The 22,003-nt window shown below is 41.1% G+C and overlaps 1 protein-coding gene across 2 annotated transcripts in view; it reads right to left on the bottom strand.

Annotated features, from left to right (window-relative positions):
* TVP23A (trans-golgi network vesicle protein 23 homolog A) overlaps positions 1-22,003 on the bottom strand; it is a 68,975-nt gene that overhangs the window by 29,405 nt on the left and 17,567 nt on the right. For both annotated transcript variants that reach the window (XM_069210418.1, XM_069210417.1), the window contains exons 3-5: positions 20,307-20,451; positions 5,828-5,917; positions 308-436 (exon numbers count right to left, since the gene is read on the bottom strand). In XM_069210418.1, the coding sequence (XP_069066519.1) occupies positions 308-436; positions 5,828-5,917; positions 20,307-20,451 (364 nt within the window). The remainder of the gene's footprint in view (positions 1-307; positions 437-5,827; positions 5,918-20,306; positions 20,452-22,003) is intronic.

The raw sequence follows: 22,003 nt of genomic DNA on the forward strand, positions 1-22,003 counted from the left end.
AACAAAAGTCGAATACCAATGAAATAATGGGGCAAACTCGACCTTATTAAAAAAAATATATATATATTTTTTTATTTACATGCCTTTGTGTAGATGCATCCATTTCACAGACTGAAATAAACGGAACTCTTCAGCAGACAATACTAATATCAACCTTACTTCGGAATGTTTAACTTCTTCCAGTTAATAAACTGTGAAGTCCTTATTCTTTTTCTCTAGTGTACCCCTTGCAATAATACGAGACATTTACATAAAAGAACTAAGATTTGTTATTAAAGTTAATTTGACCTTTCACGTGATGCCTTACCAGCCACTTCAGTTTTAAAGAGAAGAGGGTACTGAATAAGAAAACCGTCCAGATCATCGGACATATGATCAGAGCCAACCAAAAGATGCGAGCTTCAGTCTCCGTGGACGATGAAATAGTCGAGGATGCCTGGAAAACAGATGTGTTGTAATTAATGCACAATACAGGCGTAGACGTGTATACACATGAATCACAGGAAATAAAGGTAATTGCTGATCTATTAAGATTGTGCTAGTGCAGAAAGTGATTCATTGTACACTTGCAAGTACCTAGTCTGTGAAAAACGTACATCATCTAAATAATTACCTGATAGCTTTTGTATCACATAACAGAGAAAGGCTATATGAAACAATACCACAAAATATGTCTATTTTGTAACTGGTGGTGGGGCGAACGCTATTGTCAATTTTGAGTTATAGTTTTAACCACAACAATGAAATGGAAAATTCCATAACACATTTTTGTAAAAAGTGACAGCCTGAAAGTAATGAAAAGAAGGATGGATTCTGCCTCAGAGGATCTGATGATATCAGTTTAGAAAGATGTGTCATAAATTGGGTCCCCGCCGCTGAGGGAAAGTTTCGGAAGATGGCTGGCTTAGTCTCCTCAAGTAGCTCATCCATTCACTGTCCCTTGAGCCACTTAGGTATGAGAATTTTATAGTCGGACAGGGGACACAATATTTGAGTCCTTTTTTGTGTTCCACTTGTTAATTCACTTCTAATTAACAAAACACAGACTGACTAAACTAGCCTATCTTTAATATTTACTTTCATGTCACTTAAGGTAAACTCGAGAAGCTTCTCATCCAGGACTTTATCAGCAAATGGAAACGGAATGCTTAAAAAAAAAAAAACGGAAATAATTTAGCAACCAAGCAAACGCAAACAGCTAATGTTCAACCTGTAATGTCACAGCTAGGGAGCAGAATTAATTGCTTAGACACACAGAAAAAGGGCTGAAGTTGAGGAACAACTAAAAGAACATCATGGAACCAAGAAACAGAGAAAAGGCAAAGCTTGTTGCAAAGATGCTGTACGTCTTAAGGCAGATGAAACAGCCTACAGCAGACTTCTCCAACCAGTAGCTCCTGAGCTACAATTAGCTAACCAGCTACCTGTGAGTATCTCTCCTGTGTGCAGCCCAGCAAACCAGATTAGAAACTTTTACTTGGTTGAATTAATATATGTATACCAACATTGAAAAGGGTTTATTTGAGGCGAAATGTGTGTGTTTTCAGAACCCATATTTTACAAAACATATTTAAAGTTGATATTTGAAGGGTAAATCATGCAGCATTGGAAGACTTGTTGCTAAGATAGGGGGCATTGCAGCTGTGGCCATTATGAATTACCTTTGTAGAGGTATTTCGAACTAAGCTTTTTTTTCATTACTCCTGGCAATCCTTTACTAAGGTGATCACAGCTGGTGATCTTGCATAGCGTAGCCACTAATGCACTCTTGTATAAAAACACTAACAAATTTGGTAGCTCGGATGATTTCCGTGAAATTAGCTCTCTTTAGTTGAATTTTTGGAAACTACTGGCCTAAAGTCTAGCTATCTGTATTGATATCAGACAAAAAAAGGCTGGACTAGAAGGCGTACGTTTCTGTACACTGTATGATACATGTTTAATTGTGGACCTGATTCTGAGTTCAGCGCAGCTTGTCAAATGCAGTGCAGCAACGGTCTGCAGGTATTTAACAGGTGGAAAGTGCTTCAGTTGCACTTTAATACACGCAGAGCCCAGTCTGCCTATTCATATTTGCCCTGTGCCACAGCAATGCGTCCCTGCCAATCATCACCAGCTAAGCAAGTTTTCTTTATTTCAATGCCGAATTGTGACACAAAAGGCAGTGTAAAGCTCATGTTAAAGTACAAGACATTGATAGGTCCGCACTCCTCAGTCATTACCTCAATCACCCACTACAAGTCTAAAAAAACAACAACAAAAAACAGTTATGAGTTTCTATCCGCTCCTCTGACATACTCCTTGCCGAAACAACTGTGATAAAGGATGTAGCGCATGCTCACATCTCCCCCCACCAACCTCTCCCTCTACCTACCCATCCTCTCTTTCACACTTCCTCAACCTTCATGAGAACTCTCTAAGGCGATCACCTTCTAACCCATATAGCTCCCTCTAAATACTGCTGATTGCTGGTGTAACCCTATATATAGCTCCCTCTAAATACAGCTGATTGCCGGTGTAGCTATATATATATATATATATATATCGCCCTCTAAATACTGCTGATTGCCGGTGTAGCTATATATCACCCTCTAAATACCGCGGATTGCCAGTGTAACCCTATATATAGCTCCCTTTAAATACTGCTGATTGCCGGTGTAACCCTATATATAGCTTCCTCTAAATACAGCTGATTGCCGGTGTAACCCTATATATATAGCTCCCTCTAAATACTGCTGATTGCCGGTGCAACCCTATATATAGCTCCCTCTAAATACTTCTGATTGCCGGTGTAACCCTATATATAGCTCCCTCTAAATACTGCTGATTGCCGGTGTAACCCTATATATACCTCCCTCTAAATACTGCTGATTGCCGGTGCCTTCACTATCCAGCTCTAACCAGTCACGTTACTACTCTGTCTCCTTGAACAAATATTTGCGTTTCTTGCCTTGAGTTTTGCTTTCAGTGCCGCAGTGGGCGTGGGGGATACTAGGAAGTTAATTTTGCTATTCCAACTCCAAGTATAGATTATTTTGAGGAAAGTTAAAACATTTTAAAGAAAGTGTTAAAAAGTGATTATCTGGCACCGACCGAAATGCTGTCCTTAAAACTAGAAAGACCACCAGCTATTGGTCTTTACTCATACTCTTTGTGGTTACATGACTAGATCAAGCACAAAAGCAATGACCTGAGCTCCGGTACTTTAAATTTAACCTCACGGTGACAGCACTGCCACCAATATATGTATATCTAATATACCCTGGAAGGAAAATAAACTTCATTCCTTCCAAGCAAAGCTCACTTTTACTCAAACGCTGGATTGTGCAGTAACTAAAGCAATTCCATTTATGGCTGATAAACACTTTTGACACAGTTGTTCCCATGAAAATATATCAGCAAGTTCATCGTCAGATGGTGTGATGTTTCATCACAGATGTACAACTGCTTCAAACATAAACAAGCAACTTCAAAAGACAATGGAGGAAAACATGCAACCAAACTGATACTATCCAGCCCTAAAGACAGTACAAAATATAAATAACATGCATCAAGAAAGCCAGGATTTCCCACTATTCGCATGGCATTTGACTACATTCAATAGGACTAATCTATGAATTCCATAACCCAGTGTGTAAATAAACAAATCCAGGAACTCTACCACTTATTAATAGATCGCTTCATTAAAACAAGCATTTGCAATGCAATGGCTCTCTCGTTCGCTTGAGTTAAAGCTATTAGCATTGTAAACTCCTAAACTGACTTTTCTTGCCACATAAACTGAAAATGAAAAAGTAACAGTTTCACATAACTAACCGGACTTTTTGTGCCACATAAACTGAAAATGAAAAGTAAAAGTTTCACATAAGCGAGACGACGGCCGCCATGAGTGCAAAGCAGACCCACAAAAGGGAACACAAAAGGGAACAGAAGTTGACTTGCAGTGAAACGTATGGGCAAAAGTGCAATTATCCATGTAACCAGCAGAAGCGCAATTAACCATGTAACAGGGTCGAGGTCATGCAAAGCGCTCGACTACTGCCCAGCGAGATCTCACCTCCTACGAAATAAAGAGAAAAAGTAGTCCAGAAACCATGCCAAAAACATGGAGCCTCGTTTGTTTTCATTAGTTGTCTGGTGCACTCAAGGCGGGCTAAACACCAGAAAAGGCAAGCCCACAAACCAACCAAACTGATGGGCGTGGTTAAAAGCCCACATAAAGATTACATCCGGGACAGGGAGCTTTGCGCTCAACCCTAAAAAGGGTGATCCTGAAGCCCACTTTCTTTTCATAAAAAAAACGAAGTATTAAAAATTAGACACTGGCACTTTGTTATATTCTACCTTTACAACACAACCTACACTGTTCTCCTTCAATATGCTAACCAGTGAAGTAATCAAAGCTGTAAGCATAGCAAGATCCCCAGCAGATACCTGCCCTCCGAATATACATCAACGCATTATTCAAGAACCTCTGCAGCCAGAGCAATCAAGACCTCTGTAGCACCTAGGGAGTTCCCATCTTATATTACACCCAAAGTAAAGAAACAGAGGCTGATCAGTCCAACCCAGCATATTACAAACCAATATCCAATGTACCATTCCTAGGTCAACTTAATGCAAGGGCAGCTTTTTCTCACAACTCCGGCTTCAGTGAAAAACACACCTCCTCACAGACAAATGGGAAGAAGTATGGAATCAGCAAGAACATAGTAGATTTCAATGGATTTAAGTCTCAGTAAATTCTAATAGAGTCACAGCATTGCTCTTACGTAGCCTATTGTCAACATTTGGCCATGTAGACTAGCGACTCCTGGTCCAAAGGCTAAACAAGAATAAGGTATCGCCAACTGATCTGTCCTAGGTAAGCTAACACAAAGGTTTTATTTGCAAGCATAGGCCACAAAAAGAAAAAGAAAACAAACAAAATGACACTGCCTAACGAGGCTTTTATGCTTGCAATAAAAAGGTTAAATTCAAATCTAAATTAGCCATTGCAAATAATTTTAAAATTAAATTAAAGTGCTTTCTAGCAAGCAGCTGCACTTATTACAGGTAGTGGAGTCAGACTAATAATTCACATCAAAGGAAAATAAAATTCTCAGCAGCACAAAGAAAATATACTATTGCCTTTAAACAACTGTAACCGGAAGGCATAGTTTAAAGACATAAAGGTGACTAAAAAAAACAGACAAGGAACCGAACTACACTTCTTTTTGGGCAGATGGTCCTATGTGATCAGACAAAATATTTTTAGTAAGTGCAAGAGAACCAAATTCTGAAGTGGATTGACACTTTCCTCATTTTGTATTTTGTGCTGGACAGAAACAATGTATTTATATATTAATGTATTGTTCATTTATAACTCATTTTGATTCCACGAGGCTGGCGAAATAGGTTAAGTCCTCTCTAAACCAGACCTAGTAACACAATCCAGGGCATAGTCCTCAACTGGAGAATAGACTACTTCACTGAAGGAGTCCATGTGCTCACATTTCCGCTGTACAGATTGAAGCCATAGACTTCTCGGATAGTTGTCCCACAAGGCTCTGCAATCAGTTTGTCCGTATACTATTTGCTTGATCAAAAGGGAAACCCTTCATGCAAAAATAATGTTCTATAACTAAGAAATGTGTGCTAACAGACATTTTATGCCTGCTGAGGTACAGAGAAATCACAATTATGCATGTTCCGATTAAGAAATCGGAAACCGTCCATGGAATGCTTAACATTAACCATGGTAGTTGTAAAGTTGCTAATGTTGGGCCGAAGTGTTTGGGAGAGTACAAAAATACACAAACACTATTAAACAGCTCATTACAAGTACCTTTTTAGCTTCAAATACCCAGTGGCTTTTTCCATCCTCATCAATCTGGTTCCACCAGCGTAAACCGACCAGGAGTCTTCCAGTGATGTTCTAAAGAGAAAAATGCTTCAGTCACGATTTTAGTGGAGTGAATTACATCAAGGTTACAGTGTTTTATAGGTTTATAAGTCTGATAGAAGCCAACATAAACTCTTTACATGCCCTAATCAAGATATACTGTCAGACTAATTCTTATGTTGGAAAGATGCATAATGGGCGGAAAAATTGTGAATGTTAGTGGTGCCTGACTATCAGAGGGATTTGAGGCTTAGCGTACACTTACCTAGCACTTAGAGAGGTATGATGAACCTCTATCTGCATAAGACACCACAAAAACTATGTCAAGAGTGGTTTTAGGACTACATCAAGACAATTTGAGGTTAAATCTCAGAAGTACTAAAATATTAATTTAATGATATCCATCTGGAGAGTACTACACTTTAGAAACACGTCTTACAAGTTTGTTATCCAATATATGTGGAATTATAAGATCTAACATGGAAGGATGAAAGTTAAGCAAGTTTCTTGTGATTCACACATATTTACAACTGTGATATCCTGTTAAGCAATCACTAAGGTCACAACTGAAGGACTTTTGTCACACAGCTCCCCACTCACAATACTAATATTTGTGAATATTGAGCTTCTAGTATAGATTTTCCGACTGTTGAGGTTTTGCCTGAAAATAATTTTAGCATTTGCCATCCGTCACAGTTTGCAGTGAATCCTTGCTAAATGATATACAGATCTTCCATACAGATATTCAAAAACCTTACATTCTACTATTGTGTTATTGTTATAAATGCACAAGAATGTCAACTTTTTATTTTTAATTACAGTATAGAAAGATTTGAAATCTACAATTCAGCCCTAAGATCCTGAGCCATTTTTCAATGTTTGAGATTCTTATCATCCTCGATGTAAAACTGACATGGTTCCTATGTTTGCTAGTTCATAATTTATGTTTGTTGGAAGTAAACTGATGCACAACCGGCTCTGATTTAAGACAGCTATATCATCCTTGAGCAGATAATAAGCTAGCATCAAAGGTATTATTTTGTTTGTAATGATTAGGGCTTGGTTCACCATTGCTTCCCCTATGGGTTGGTAACTGAACTCTCAGATTTAAAGATTGAGGGCATCAATTAACCAGTATCCTGTAATACAAAAATATTGCAGGACATTTAGGTAAGGGTCTGTTCTTTCAAATCACCCTAAAAGGTATGCATGCAAAGCTAGATACTATGAACATATACCACAATGCCTCTCTTGAGCCGTTAGTGAATGTTTTGTAATTATTTTTTTTAGTTCTTGCTAGAATGGTGTTCAATAGTATTGAGTGGAATTACATCTTTGCCGTTCTGCATCGCCTGTGCTTTGGTCCTAAGTTCTGTGCCCAGGTCAGTCTTCTTTATATGAAGCTGGTGACAAGGGTTAGAGTCAATGGCAAGCTGCCTGGGACTTTCAGCTTGGGTAAAGGTATTAGACAGGGTTGTCCGGTGTCCCCAATGATTTTTGCACTAGCTCTGGAGCCAATGGCGCCTGCCAGTCCTCTCATTCGGGGAATAATCATCACAGGAGATTGGGAACAGCGCATTTCCCTATATGCTGATGATGCGCTGCTATACTTCATCAAACCAATAATGTAAATTGGTAGGGTGCTACAGGTGTTTTGCATCTTTGGCAATCACTCTGGTTATCATATTAACTGGGACAAATCATGCCTGATCCTTTGGTGGGTGGGGCACCAGTACTGCTACTAGGAAATGCAATACCAGTGGATCTCGAGGGCTTTACCTATTTGGGCATATATGTCACACAAGATGCCACAGAGTTCCTAATACTGAATGTGTATGACATCCTTGTCTTGGGCCTCACAACTCAAAGTTATCAATGAATGGGTATATGCAAATAGCCACAAACCGGCACTCAGGGTGGGAAGGAAGGCAATGGGCTCAAGAGACTACCCTGCAATACTATACATGGGCTGAGGTACAGCTAGCAAAATCCTACAAAATCTTGTAGAGCTCTTGTCATTACAAAGTGTAGTTGGAGGCATGTGAAAATCATGATATGCAAGATTTTGCTGCAGAGATTTGCTTATTTCTGCTTCTCTTCAGTAAAGTATTCTGCTCATAACAGTCAGGTGGATTTTGTTTTATTTGCAAAAATCTATTTTCTAAATGATAGCAACCATATTCACTGGTTCGGTATGGTGCAGTATTTCTTTTACAACCAGGACCTTAATCCCTCACTTATGACTAGACTCAGAATGCCTTCACGCTTCTTCCATCAAGGTGGACTGCAAGTTAGAGCCGTTGCGGTCAGCAGATGAAGGGTTCTGCTATTGCTTCCTGGCACATCTCAACTATTTCACCCAATTCCCCTTCATTAACTCTTGCAAAAGCCCCTTAACTACTTGTTCTTTTCCATTCTAATGTTAGTTCTTTTATGCCAAGAGCTTTCCTGTTACTTTCATCCCATTGTATCTCTGTTACAGTCTCACTACATCAATTAGTGCTAAGACGTGATTCTGAGTGTGTATCACAGAGACCCCCAGATGCTCATGAACTGCCTAGACCACTCCTACTCCCGCTCTTAATGAAGTCAACATCCTTACTCTTGCCTCCATGCAAGGAGTTGTCCACAGACACCAATAGCCCTGTCACGCTGAGCCACAGCAGCAGAAGCTCATGCTAGTGCCCCTTCATAAAAGTTGGCAGCACCACCAGGATGTCCTGACTTCGCTGTCTACTGGAATGCATAGCTGACATCTGTGTGAGGGACAGATGGTGAGCTTGGAGTACGGGACATCTGTGGTTCAGAGCGACTGTGCATCATTCATCTATTTATCCAATCATTCACATACTCCTTCATCCACTCTCAAGCACTCACCCATCCCTAAATAACCACCATTTATCCCCCCACACATCCCCTCCTATTAATTCGCTTCTCCATACATGCTTGAATGTGACCATCTCACTTGTACAAATGCATCCACTAATCAGTCCATCCATCGGAACATACATCACTCCATCCACTCACCCACACCCATCCATTAAGCTATCCACAAACACACGCATTATATCCATTCAAAAAAACCTATGAATTAATCTGGCATTCAACAAACACCCTTTCATTCATCCACTTGTTCCCATTCATTTACCTGTCCACCAACTGTTGTATGTACATGCAGGATATACAGTCCATGGGTTCACCCATGTTCATCTATGTCTCCACCCATACCCACTGAGCTGCCCATTTCCAGACACAGACATACCCATACACTTGCACCCATGCATCCACATGTGAGTAGCATCGTCTCTGAGTGGATCCGTTTTTGGTGCCCAGTGTGTATGTGTCTCTTTAGGTCTCTTTGTAAATATATGTGTCTGGGTGGATGTGGGTATCTTGCTTTGTGCCTGCATCTGTGCACAAGTTGCATGTCTGTTGATATTCACTATTAAAAACCCAGACGTATTAGATTTGTCAATGTATATTTTAAAGGCTGGAAGGTGTATCCGATATCGGATCCCTATGGGTCGTATGGGCTGTGTCTTATGCCTGTCCTTCAATCCTTTCAATGTATGTGTAAACACAGCGGGAATTATAAGCAGTCTAGTGCTGCATTTTAGCACAATGTTTTGTCATTTTAGGCACCTCTTTGCAAATTAATTGTTTTTTCTAGAGAGATGGGGATTGTCTCGGAATGATTCATGAGGTTATGTTCCTACAGGCTTGCTGCAGGTAACCTTCCTAATCCAAAATGTAGCACACGGGAAGCCCTTAGTAAGCAAATGTTGCATGTGTGTGATTTGGCACCACTGGCAGTCCTGCAAATGTTCTTATCTTTTCCTTGCTAGGTTACTTTAATTTCTGTCCATGCCCCCTGTTGAAGCATGGGACTGATCAGTCAGTCAAGAACCTTTAGCCTACATTATGGCCACGGGGTTTGCACAGGCTGCCAGATAAAAGGATTGCTTGGTGATATCACAGTACTACCGGGAAAATTGTTTATTTGTGAGCTCTAGTTAGCCACCCAATCATATGAATAACACTTCATAAGCAGCACAAAAGGTAGAAGCTATTCCTGATGGGTACTTACACCAGCTAGAGAAAAGATTAACAAGAACTGTTAACCCCTGTGCTTACAGTCATTTCTTTCATGTTGGAACACATTTCCTTGCAACTCCTAGGTTATGACTATTAGTAATTATTTATTTCAATTAAAAGTATAGGTCCACAAAACAATGCTGCATTAAAATTGTGAATACAATTATGGTAAGAAAATAAATTAAAATTGCTAAAAAATCTTAACAAATGTAAATGGTTTATAACACGTTAACAATATCCAGTTAAAGAAGAGCAAAAATGCCCCAGACACTGGTATGCCAAATTTCAAACGCGTTTCTTAAATATCTCTCAAGAAAATGTTGTGCACAGCACATTCATAAACTGCTTAACTTGGGAGAAACATCTAAAAGTGGTCTATTTCAAAAACTGTCCTCATTCTATAGTTGCCTGTTTTAAAATTTGGATAAATGTGACGAACTACTGGAAACAGGCGGTCTACTTTTGAAGGAGTTTACCTTATTTTAATTTTCTTGCATAGCACTAAGATTGCTTGCTTGCTTAAAAAAATTACAGTTATCTGACAAAATTGTTTTTTGACATCTGATAGTTATCATTTAAACGTTTATATATATTATAATGATAATGTCCACAGGGCCCAGCAAACAAATGTATTTTACATAATTTCCCATTCTTATGCAGAAGGAATCAATCTTCGCCTTTGCACAACCCAATCCGAGACACAACTCTTCAATGATTTTATAAAATACATATGTTAATCTCCACAAATGCAGCTGCCCATGTACAGACAAATAAAGATTTAGCTTACAGTCATGGGTAGACTGTGTAAATGCTTTAGACGCTGTGCACTGAGCATTCAGCATCCTGAGAAAAAGTATCCTGCCTAGCTAAAACAGCTGCAAACATTAAAAAACAACTTCAAATATGGGGTATAGTCAAGTCTCCTGTAATCTGGGGTCATGGGAACCCTATAAGTCCTCTATATAAGCACTTTCCCCCATCAATTTGTTAGATAGGAACTTAAAATTTAAAAAATCGTATTAATTTGCAGGTGGGATTTTTTGGATCACTGCATAACAAATCAGCTGCACTTCGCATTTTTAGGCACCAGACCTAGTTCACTTAATCACTGAGGTTGAGGAATTTTGTGTTCTTGAAATCACAGTTTCATTGTATTTATTCATCTTCTAAAAATTCCTCTGGTGGGTCCTCTTCCTCGTCTGTCAGGGACCTGCTTGGAACTACCCTGTACTAGTTTCTTACCCACAGTGCTACAATGTCACACTTGGCCAAGCCATTGGAGGTACAAAGTGAACGCAGCTGAGCCTTAGCTCCCGTATCTGAGGCCTGGTTGACCGCAAGCTTTCTGTCATGTGGTAACAGTCCCACATGCCTAGCTTGCATTTTGGAGACTCAGTTGAGCGAGCCTTGCCTCTTTTATACATTTTCCTCACCAGGAGGGTTCCTCTACATTTGATTTCCAAACCATGTTGTGCTGCTGACTGTCTTTCACAATGAGAGATAGCTGGATGCCCTTACGGAAAGCACTGCTTCTCCAAGTGGTCATTCCTCCTGTGCAGCATTCTAAATCATGTAGTCCTTCGAGACTTCAGGAAACTGCGGTCCAGACTGGCAAGCTGTCTCTTAGCTCAGCTCAGAAAAAGTCTCCTTTATATCCGGCTCCTCATTTGGTAAGTATCAGACACTACATTTTTGTTTGAGTCTCTTTTTATTAGTGTTTTGTAATTATACAATACAATTAGACTATGGGAAACAAGCAATATACTTCTTTGGTGCAAAGAAACATGACACGTGGCTCAAAATAGATATTGTTGCAGGTATATTATTCCGTCAGTACGTTGATGTACATAGTTCAGCCTACACCGATAAACCCATTGTAACCTTTGGAGCTTAGTTCTAATTAGGTCACATTTTTAAGTTTACTTAGTGGCATGGTAAGTAATATTACACTTTGGCAACTCCTACAATACATGAGGTTAGTTTTGGGACTTAGGATAAGGCTGTACACTGGTGAGGCTAGCGCTTACTATGGTAACAGATCTGTTCTCTTTGATGAACATATAACCATAATTACGTGATAACACAACTTAATCGAACCGGCTTTATAACAACCCTCCACCCCTCCCCTTCATTCCACTTCCCAGTGTGGTACCGCTTACAGCACCAAATGCTAGTAACCTCAAGCATGCTATACACAAAGGCGCAACATAGTTATCAAAATTAATGGTTATGGCCCGTTGCTTCAGCCTGTGTGTTCTGGACTCACTCTTCCGTCTCAGCAATACCATCTGTCTCCTGTAATGGAGTGGACTGTAAGTCAGACAAAATGGTATCCCAGTGATTATCAATGGGGTATTCCCGCAGCCCAAAAGTGTCTTCCCTGTGTAAAGTCACACGTTCCGCTTGTGCCCAATTGATCCCTACGGGGTAACCAGTGGATTTTATCTGCAGGTAATGAGACGTTTAGCTACTAGGAAACGCAAATCCAGAAAGCGAAAAGTAACAAAGTTTCGAGCTCCTACGGTACAATCCTAGGAGGCATACGTCCCACTTATACAAATCTGGGCATTCAGTACAGGCAGTTAAGCTTCCTGTGATACCAGACCAATATGTATGCAAATGTGGGCAAGACCAAAGCATGTGTAGTAAACCAGGATCTGCCTGTTTGCATTGGGGACAGGCTGCATCTTCTCTATTATAGAATCTACTGATGTTAGCCGGCGTAAGATAAGCCCTATGAATTATATAAAGGTGAATACATTTAAATTGGGCATTGCGTGGCACATGTTTTGGGACTTCTAGTAAGGCGGCCCATTCCTTCTCAGTGCAAGAACGCGTTAAATTTGCTTTCCAGTGCTGTCAGAGACTGAGAAGATGTTGGGCAGTGAGAGAGCACAGCAAATCTGCAAATCAATGTATGAGGTGACTGCCCATGCCCATCACATGTAAGTACTGGAATGTAAGATCTATGGTCCTCATCCATTAACATCTCATGTGACTAATATGCCTTCTCTATACAGGTCTCCCCTGTGTATGTAGACCCACAGCATGCCACGACATCGATTCCGCAAATGATGTGGGGGTTCCCAGTCCTAAGCATGCCCAACAGTCCTAGCCCCTGTGTATAGAGAAGCACGTGTTTAGTAATGAGTAGACATCTATGATAACCTCGATACACCACCCCCAGTAACAGTGATTCGGGCTCCCTCATGCAACGTTGAAACAGATGTAGAATGGCGGGCAAGTTCCAACTCAGAGAGCATGTGGCTGTGTCTGACAGATGGAGGCCCACCAGCCATTTATCAAGCCATTGGATTTCTGCCGCAAGGTAGTATTGCTCAAAATGAGGAGCACCTAGACCTCAACTGTCTGTAGGCGAATAGAGTTTTGTCAATGCTACCCTGCATCTTATTTTATTCCAGAGAAATTCTCGGACCTGTTGGTCGAACATGTGGAAATATGCATCAGGTATGTAAATGTTGGTTGGTTGGTGAAGAGATATAAAAGGTGGGGTAAGACCACTATCTTGACAATGCCACTCTCCCTACCAGTGACAGCGTGCGCCAAAATGCCATGTGGGCTTGTAGAGATGTCATTGAATGATTGACATTGCCCTCAAATAGATCTGTTATAGAGTGGAAAACTTGCACCCCCAAATATCGGAATGTATGTCTTTGCCATTTCAATTTTGTCCCTTCTAAAATGAACCATGTATTGGGGACATCAGGGGCAAAGGGGAATAGACATGACTTTGTCCAGTTTACACGCAATCCGTAAATGGATGCCAAATCAGCCAGTGCTGCAGCCATCGCAGTAGGAAGGTCGTGTGTGTAGTTGATATATAGTAGCAGGTCACTTGCATATAAATAGTTAACATGTATTCGATCACCCAAAAGGATAACGTAGGCTTGTCCCGGTCTTGACGCATTGCCAGCACTAGCACTTCAATTGCCAGCCAAAACATTACGGGTGATAACGGGCAGCCCTGTCTTGTTCCTCTATGTACGCCTACAGTATCTGAGAAGAGGGGACCCTGATCAGGGGATCGATGTAAAAGAGTTTTACTAGTCAGGGGAAACTGTGGCTTATGCCATATCAGAACAGCACAGTAAAAAGATACCTCCATTCCAATGAATCAAGTCTAAGGCCACGCAACAGGTCATGCTTGAAGGACATAAGTCATGACTCTGCATAAATTCAGGGAGGTATTACTTGTGGGGGAAAAACCCATTCTGATGTGTGAACCAGGGATGGGACCAGAGGTGCCTATCAATCTGCAAGTATCTTGGCCAGAACTTTATAGTGAGGGTTGAGTAATGCTAAAGGCTTGTGGGAGCTAGCAAGTACTGGGGTATTTGTTGGGTTTAGGTAAAAAGATGATTATCGCTTCCCTGTGGGAGGCCGATAGTGAGGGCCTCTTTGTACACTGCCAACAAGTGTGGGGCCAAGTGTGATGTGTAAGTTTTGTACAGCTCCACCGGCAGAACATGAGGTTTTGGAGACCTACCGGAAGCCAAAGCCTTAATTGCATCTTTAATTTCTACCAACATAGTAGGGCCATCTAGTGCGTCATGCTGGTCCATGGTAATACAAGGCAATGTCAGGTTAGCAAGAAAGGAATCGCAGACACCAGAGCTTGTGTTTGCTGATGACTGATACACATGTGTATAATGGTGTGTAAGTTTGTTGTGTATAGCATGTTGCATGTAAAGGAGTGAACCCGCTACAGAACGCATTTCTGCTATAGGCCATTAAGGCTGTTCCTGGTGAATAAACCACGCCGAAAGTCGTCCCCCCTTTGTCTACTGTGGCCTGAGTGCGCAGCATAACTTAGACATCGCAGCCTTTCTAGCAGTGCAGCGTGTTCTCTCCGTGCCTGTGCCTGCCCGTCTACAACACTGGGGTCCCCAGCTGCCTGAGTTTCCAGGTCCAATAGTGTCTGTGTTCTACCCTAGATATGTCTCCGGTAATGAGTTGCCTCGTGTTTCCTTCTACCCACAGGCAGTGTCCCTGCAAAGTCACCTTAAACGCATCCCATTTTATCAATTTATCTGAAGCTGTACCAGTATTATCTTAAAAGTAGTCGGTGGTCGCAGCCACAATGGAGGCTCTGAGTGCTGGCTGTAGGCACCAGAGAGGAATAGTGGGTGAGTCGCTCACCCACTGTAGTTGTAAGATTTGGGAATTATGATCAGAATGCGTGCGCCCCATGTACTCCACCGGTTTCATAGACAGGACTAGCGGATATGTACCCACCAGTCTGTCTACAGACATGTAATTTGTGAGGTGCGGAGTAGAAAGAATATACTTGTGTGTGTGGGTTACAAAACCACAAACATGTCAACCATTTGCCAACACTAAAGCCAACCTGTCAACATTTGCGCATTGGAGGTGTGGAAGGGAAGGAGCGATCAAGCATGGTGTCTAATACACTGTTAAGGTCCCCTGCTAGATGCCACTGCAGGTCACTCCATCGCTATAGCGTGTCTAACCCATATTAGCACCCCCCGGGTACAGGTGGAGTAGTTGGTTGCAAACACCTGCCTGTGCCCTTGTAGTTTGGAGCTTTCGGTATGAATAAGATTCATCTCTTGTAATAGTGCAATACGTGTGGAGCTGCATTTCATGTAGGAATAAACTGCTTACCGGCGTGATGGCGTATACATGCCCCTCCTTTCCATGGAGAATATTAAAATGGGTCATGTGTAATGCGAAGCACTAGCCCCTCTCTGGGCGCTTTTCCCATGGCAGCTGAAGTGTGGCTGTGTGCATTGTGTACACGAAGCACCATAACTGGAGATCCGGGCCAGGGGAGACTCATGGGTCATAACTAAAAACAGAGAAACTTTCAATAACCAAACCAATTGATAAATTCAACTCACCAAGAGTTAACCAGTCGTGTGACTGATTGGGTTAGGCTAGGCAGTTAATGACGGAGCACCCTGCGTTGTCTATGAGTTACTTACAGTAGCCCATGCAAGTGGCACGCCCTATGACGTCGGTCTGCCAGAGTGTTTGTGAGAGCTAGAGTAATTACCTGCCATCTGGTCTGGGGTCTGCCCCCCCCTCGCTGTCCCCCACCTCTGCTAGAGAAAATAAGCAGTTGAATTGCACAATACAAGAGAGATGTACAGCCTTGCATGCTCCTGCTGCCATGCCAGGAATGGCAGGATTCAGCAGTTAAGCACTACAGTCTTTAGATAAGCTCATCAGATCTTGCGGCGTGAATTCAGGTAGCATTGATGAGTTTGCTTTACAGGGCCACGTGGTGAAGAGTGTCCTCGCTGCTGGATTGATCCGGTCCACCTTCTAATTCAGAGACCCGGTCTTGTTCACCTATCACTGCAGTACTCTGCAAAGGTTGCTGTCTTTCACAGATGACCTGCTCCAGGTCGGATGCGTCTCTCAACCGTATAGTGTCTCGCGGTCAGGATCATTTGCTTCGTCGTCCCAGAAGTGCTCTCATTTGTGTCTCTGTTAGGTCTCGCAGTACGGTCAGCAGCTGTATGTCCCATTGCCTCCAACCAGTCCATGCGTCTTCAGGTGTGGTGAAGTGTGTCTTACCCCCTGCCACAATCCGCAGTCGCGGCAGAAATAGGAGAGCACATCTGATGCCAAGTTCACGAAATCGACATTTGATTGTGAGAAAGGAACTGCGTTGTTTCTATACAGTGACAGTGTAGTGCGGGAAAAGCGGTCCTTTGCGTTATTCACCACAATCTCATGTAGTTCGTGTGCCTCGTGCAAATTAAAATCTCTGTCTCTGTAGTGCAGTTATAAGACCGGTCTTGGGTGAGCACCCGTTTGTGGGCTGCAATCTGGAACTCGCTGGGCATGTTCTACTGAGAGGAGAGCAGAAAAAAAAAAACGAGGGACAGTTGAAAGGCAACCACGCAGCTCCATATATGTGTTTTAGGTACAATCTGCTCTGCGCTGTGGCGTATGAATCATGTTGTTCAATGAAAGTTCACATTCAGCACTTCAGTCTATGGTAAAAACCTGTACTTCTGCAAATTTTGTAACACAAATATATAAGGACTTAATAAAGGTCACATCAGCCCCTTAGGTCTGTACCCAAAATTATATATGATATAGTGACTACCCTTATTCAAATACTTGAACCAGGTATGCAGGCGATTGACTCATTTAAGTCTAGCCATGAAAAAGTAAGCCAGGGGGTCCACAGAAGTGCTATGGTATATGTTTTGTAAGCAACATGAGCACAGCAGTTGAGAAGCCCTGCTTTGTGCCATACTGCGCCTCAATTCATTATTCTGATCAAAGAGTTTTGTCTTTTTGGCAGTAGAATGATGTTCTGAGTCACCCTAGGTGTTTTACATTTCTTCCTGTTGACCAAGAGAACTCAAGACTCTTGGTCAGAAAAGGTACACCCAGAGTGGTACTTCTTTTATTATGAGTGATTACCATCCCTACTCCCAAGCAACGACATGACTGCTGGTTGGTGGGATCCAATCTATAGTTGTGTGGATCAAGCCTTTTAAATAAATCCCCTGGGGAGATTGCCTGTTTGCTTGGGAGCTCTTCCTGTTTAACTGTGTGTGGTCCGTTGTGACTGAAATTATATATGAAATTACCTCAAGGCAGAGCAAGTGGCCTCTCAACAACGCTTCTGGCCCTTCAGAAGAGCTGAAAGAAATTCTGAAAGCGTTCATCAAGGTAAATCCAAGACACAGACTCCCTCGGATAAAGCTGAAACACTTTCCTGATCGTAGTTACTGGGTGCTGCTCCATGGCTTTCTTTATGAAAATAAATATCTGTATGTGTACCCAGGAGTGTGGGTTTCTTTGAACAACGTTTAGGTTATATTTTACAACCACAATGGATGTAAGACCTTTAGATTTCTTGATAAATGTGTAGTTAGTCCTTAGTGTTTGGTGCACTGCCATTACTGGTGCCTCACTGAGACCAGGAACTACCTAAGCATCGCTTTGTTTGTTCCCAGTGATTGCCCAACACTATATATGCTGTCCTTTGCTATGACCTAAGATGCATGTCGAGTAAGGATACTTCACCATCCATGCAGTGGAAAGAAAGAACTACCATCTAAGATGATTAACTGCCTGCCCTCCAATGAAATGGCGATCTGCCATAAAGAGGAAAATCAACATGGGGTCGGATCCAAAGTCCTTCTCCTCCATCTACTCTGCTTTTTTTAATGTTCTTTTTTTGTGATTACAAGAGTTCTGGTACACAGCTGAATCTGTAGCTAGACCAAAAGAAAGTGTTGTGCAGGACTTAATTTGTAAAATAAGTGCCAAGGCTCAAAGTTCTGTTCAGAAGGTCGCAGCCTGGCGCTGTAGAATGTTAATGGGCCCAATAGCAAGGCTTTGTGGGCCTTGATTCCACCTCATGCCTTTTTAGTCCACTACTAGGTACTCCATGATGAAGTATCTCACTTTTGCAGGTTCCTCCTTTCTCCCTTTGTCACATTTTCCCAATTCTCTTTCCCTCCGTTTTCCCTCTTGTATTTTTCACTCTCTTGTACTGGGTCAAAGTCTTGTGTGGCAAAATATGTGCCAGTCCAAGTCCCAAAAAATGAGAGCAGGTGGGCCCCACCTGCAACCACCAGCTCAAATTAAGCTCTGTTGTTACATAATATCAGCTCCCTGGCTAAAACATTTCTCTGACCCGTGACATAGGAGAAGTTCACATTATCATGACTCTTTCTCCTTTAAAAACAAAATCAAAAATTTTCAGTAAATAAAGATCTATTTGTTAAAATATGGGGCCCTTACCTCATGGTCTATTGTGAATGCACCACATCTATCTTTTTTCTCCATCACTTTCAGGTCATCGGTTTTAATTGTACTCACACTGTAATTTAGTTAGCTAGGTATACCTCGTTTATTTACAAAGTAGTTTTATCTAGAACTAATGATTGTAGCAGTGGTTTGGTGGATTTTAAATGTTAAGCATAACTGTTGGTCTGCTATTTATGAGGAGAATCTGTGATTTACATCACATCATAACAAAAGTTCATATGGGAAAAAAGTTACAAAAAACACTGTCAATGATTAAGTTACAATAGACAGTTGGAGCAGATGTTCACATGGATGAAGTTAATCTGATTTCCATTACTGAGCATTAGTTACCATACAACATTCCTGAGTGAAAATGTGCTGCTATTCGCACTTGTAACCGGCAACAATGGCTTTGTTCTTATACAGCCAGATGGACCCCTAAAATTGTTTAAAGGCACCAAGTATTGCGCATGGTATTATTTCCCTTAAACTCATTATGATTTGTAATAGTTTCTTACGGCTGTTTCAACATTTGTTCATGAGATGTGAGTGGGTAGCATTAAGAACCTTAAGCATGTCATTATGCACTTGGTATCCATAGCAGCAGGGTATCCAGTGTACCTGTGTTATGAAGACATTATCTTGGAAACTAAATTCAAACAACTGTGATAAAGTTGTTGTGTTGCTTTTGAATTAGGAAAGGAAACCTTGACCACTATAGGTTTAGACCGCAAATCTGTTTTCTGAGGTTCATTAGAGAAACACTAATATTGGGCTGGTAATTATAATTTTCTTTCAATGCCAGTTATAAGTACTTTTTTTATTCTACGTCTGTCAAGAAGGACCGCTAGCTTATTTAGACAGTCTAGTGGTAAGGTAACAACAGAAAGACTTCGTGATTAATTTGTGAAGCCATTGGTCGTGGTGGCCACAGCACTTATTTATGGGGACCAGAACTTATTTTTCGTCAACAGACTGACACAGAACAAGAGAGAGAAAGGCAGAAAAGTGAGAAAGAAGGAGGAAGAGAAAGATGAGAAAACAGTGGCACCGGGAGAAACCACTGATGAAAAAGAACCAGCAGGATTTAGATAAGGAGGCAGGAAATGTAGGATGGTGGAAGAAAGATTAAACCCTAGGTACAGGAACTCCTCTTGGGCAGCATTTCTTAGAACAAGAAGTACCAAGTGTAGCACTCCTTGTTGGCATGTAAGTCTGCCTACATGAAACAAAATCAGGCAAACCGAGCAGTGGTGAAAAGTAATTCGAATTTCAGGTATTATTAAGATGCTGGCTACATTAAGCATACAATACATATCATGCTAGGTAAAAACACACCCACCAGCACTGAGAATGATTTCTTCTAGTCCCTTATGCTAGTAGTATATATTTTGCAAATCCATCCGCTAGCACTGCTGTGAAAGGAGCCTCTAAACATATGTAGTGCTGCATTTTCACAAGCACAAACAATTTATAAAAAAAACCTTAAGAATTTTATGAAAGGACAGGGAAACATAAGTAGTCTAAGAACAAACTTAACTAGCTGCTAGAAACATAGTCTTACCTTGACAGACCAAAAGTCAAGGGATAGAAGAAGAAGAATAGTAACAAAACAGGCCACAAAGCTTTTGCTGAACCAGTCACAGCACAAGTATGTAACAATAGCGCTCACTCGGAAAAACAGGTGGAAAAAGGTAGCCAATGGGTGCCTGAAAATAGAAAACACATAAAAGTTGCAAAGGAAGAGTATGTTAACAGATACATGTAAAACTCCTTATTTCAGTAACACTTAACATTAGAACACGATTACCAAGTTTAAGAGAGTTCCAGTCCTGACTCATTTGCTTGTAATGTTCAAGAATTAACACAACACAATTGCTTGGTTTTTAATAGTTCTCAACACCAATAAAGCTGCATTACAGGTTAGTCTCCATTTATGGCCCTGTTACTTACTGCTAATCTTCATTACCTGGAGTACTAGTCTCCCTCCTTCCAGTTCTAAAAGGTTAAGGTCCTCCCAGGTGACAGACAGTTTTTTTTTACCTAGCCTACTGTATGATAAACAGATTGCAAAAAAAGGTAACATCCATATGCTGCCTAACCCTAGTTCCACCCCTTACACCGGAACTAAAGACACCTCAATGCACTCACATTTGCTGTTTAAAACACACAAAGTATAGGAGGGATGGGAAACATAGGACAGTAACTAGGAAGGCTGGGTCTTGTAATAAAACACCCACATTTAATTGAAGAACATCTTTATTATTGAGCCCACACCAGAGATGGTGAAGGAAGAACTGCCAGGGGTTAAACAAATTTGAATCTTCACAATCAAAGGAATTCATGAGTAGAATTTTGGGGTTAGAAGGGAAAGGTGAATGCATGTGGGAAATGGGCAAATAAATTACACATAACAGAAATACTAAATAAACAACATCAAATCACACTAATGTCCAGTCCAGAGAATCGCGTAATGTAAACACCACAATAACACACTAGAACTCCGGGTAATGAATATTAGTGGTAAGTAAACAGGCCATGAACTCTTGGTCAGTCATCCCTGCGCTAGTGAAAACAGATTTATACAATGCCCAAGTGAGAAACAGGTTACCACAAGGTCTTAAAATACATTTGTGACAAATAAACACTACTCAGATTCTTCTTTAATGAAAGTAAATAATAAAATGTAATGTGTGAGGAGAGTACCAAAAGACTGCAATGCAAATATCTTTGAGAGAGGCATATTTGAAACAGGTCCAGAAAGCAGAAATGCCCCTAGTTGAGAGATCCTACACATTAAAAGGAATACCATTCAGTCATAACCTGTGGAGATGGCAAGCAAATCCATTTATTTATAGTAAAGGTAGGCAGACAATTCCCCTGTCAAAAAAGTAACTAGAAGAAAATTCGTTTTACATAAAGGAGCATTTTACTAAAGGTAAATATGCAACGCTCTACGAACAGCACGGAGATGAAGGTACTTCACCTCAGTGGCTGGATGAAGATAGACCAGTGGTCTTCATACTTTTTAATGTCCCTCCCCCCCCACCCCTCGGCGGTAAAAAGAAAACATTCACCCCTCCATCCAAATATTTCACAATGAAGCTATTAAAATTGGCAAAATGTAAAAATGTCTACACTTATTTAAACATCATCTGAGGCCCCCTCTAGGGGGCCCGCCCACCAGTCTGAAGACCCCTGAGATAGAGAGATAAAAGCAGTAGGTGTGGAGAACAATGGAATGACAATTACATTTTAGGC

This window comes from Pleurodeles waltl, chromosome 10, assembly GCF_031143425.1.
Source record: "Pleurodeles waltl isolate 20211129_DDA chromosome 10, aPleWal1.hap1.20221129, whole genome shotgun sequence".
Lineage (NCBI taxonomy): Eukaryota > Metazoa > Chordata > Amphibia > Caudata > Salamandridae > Pleurodeles > Pleurodeles waltl.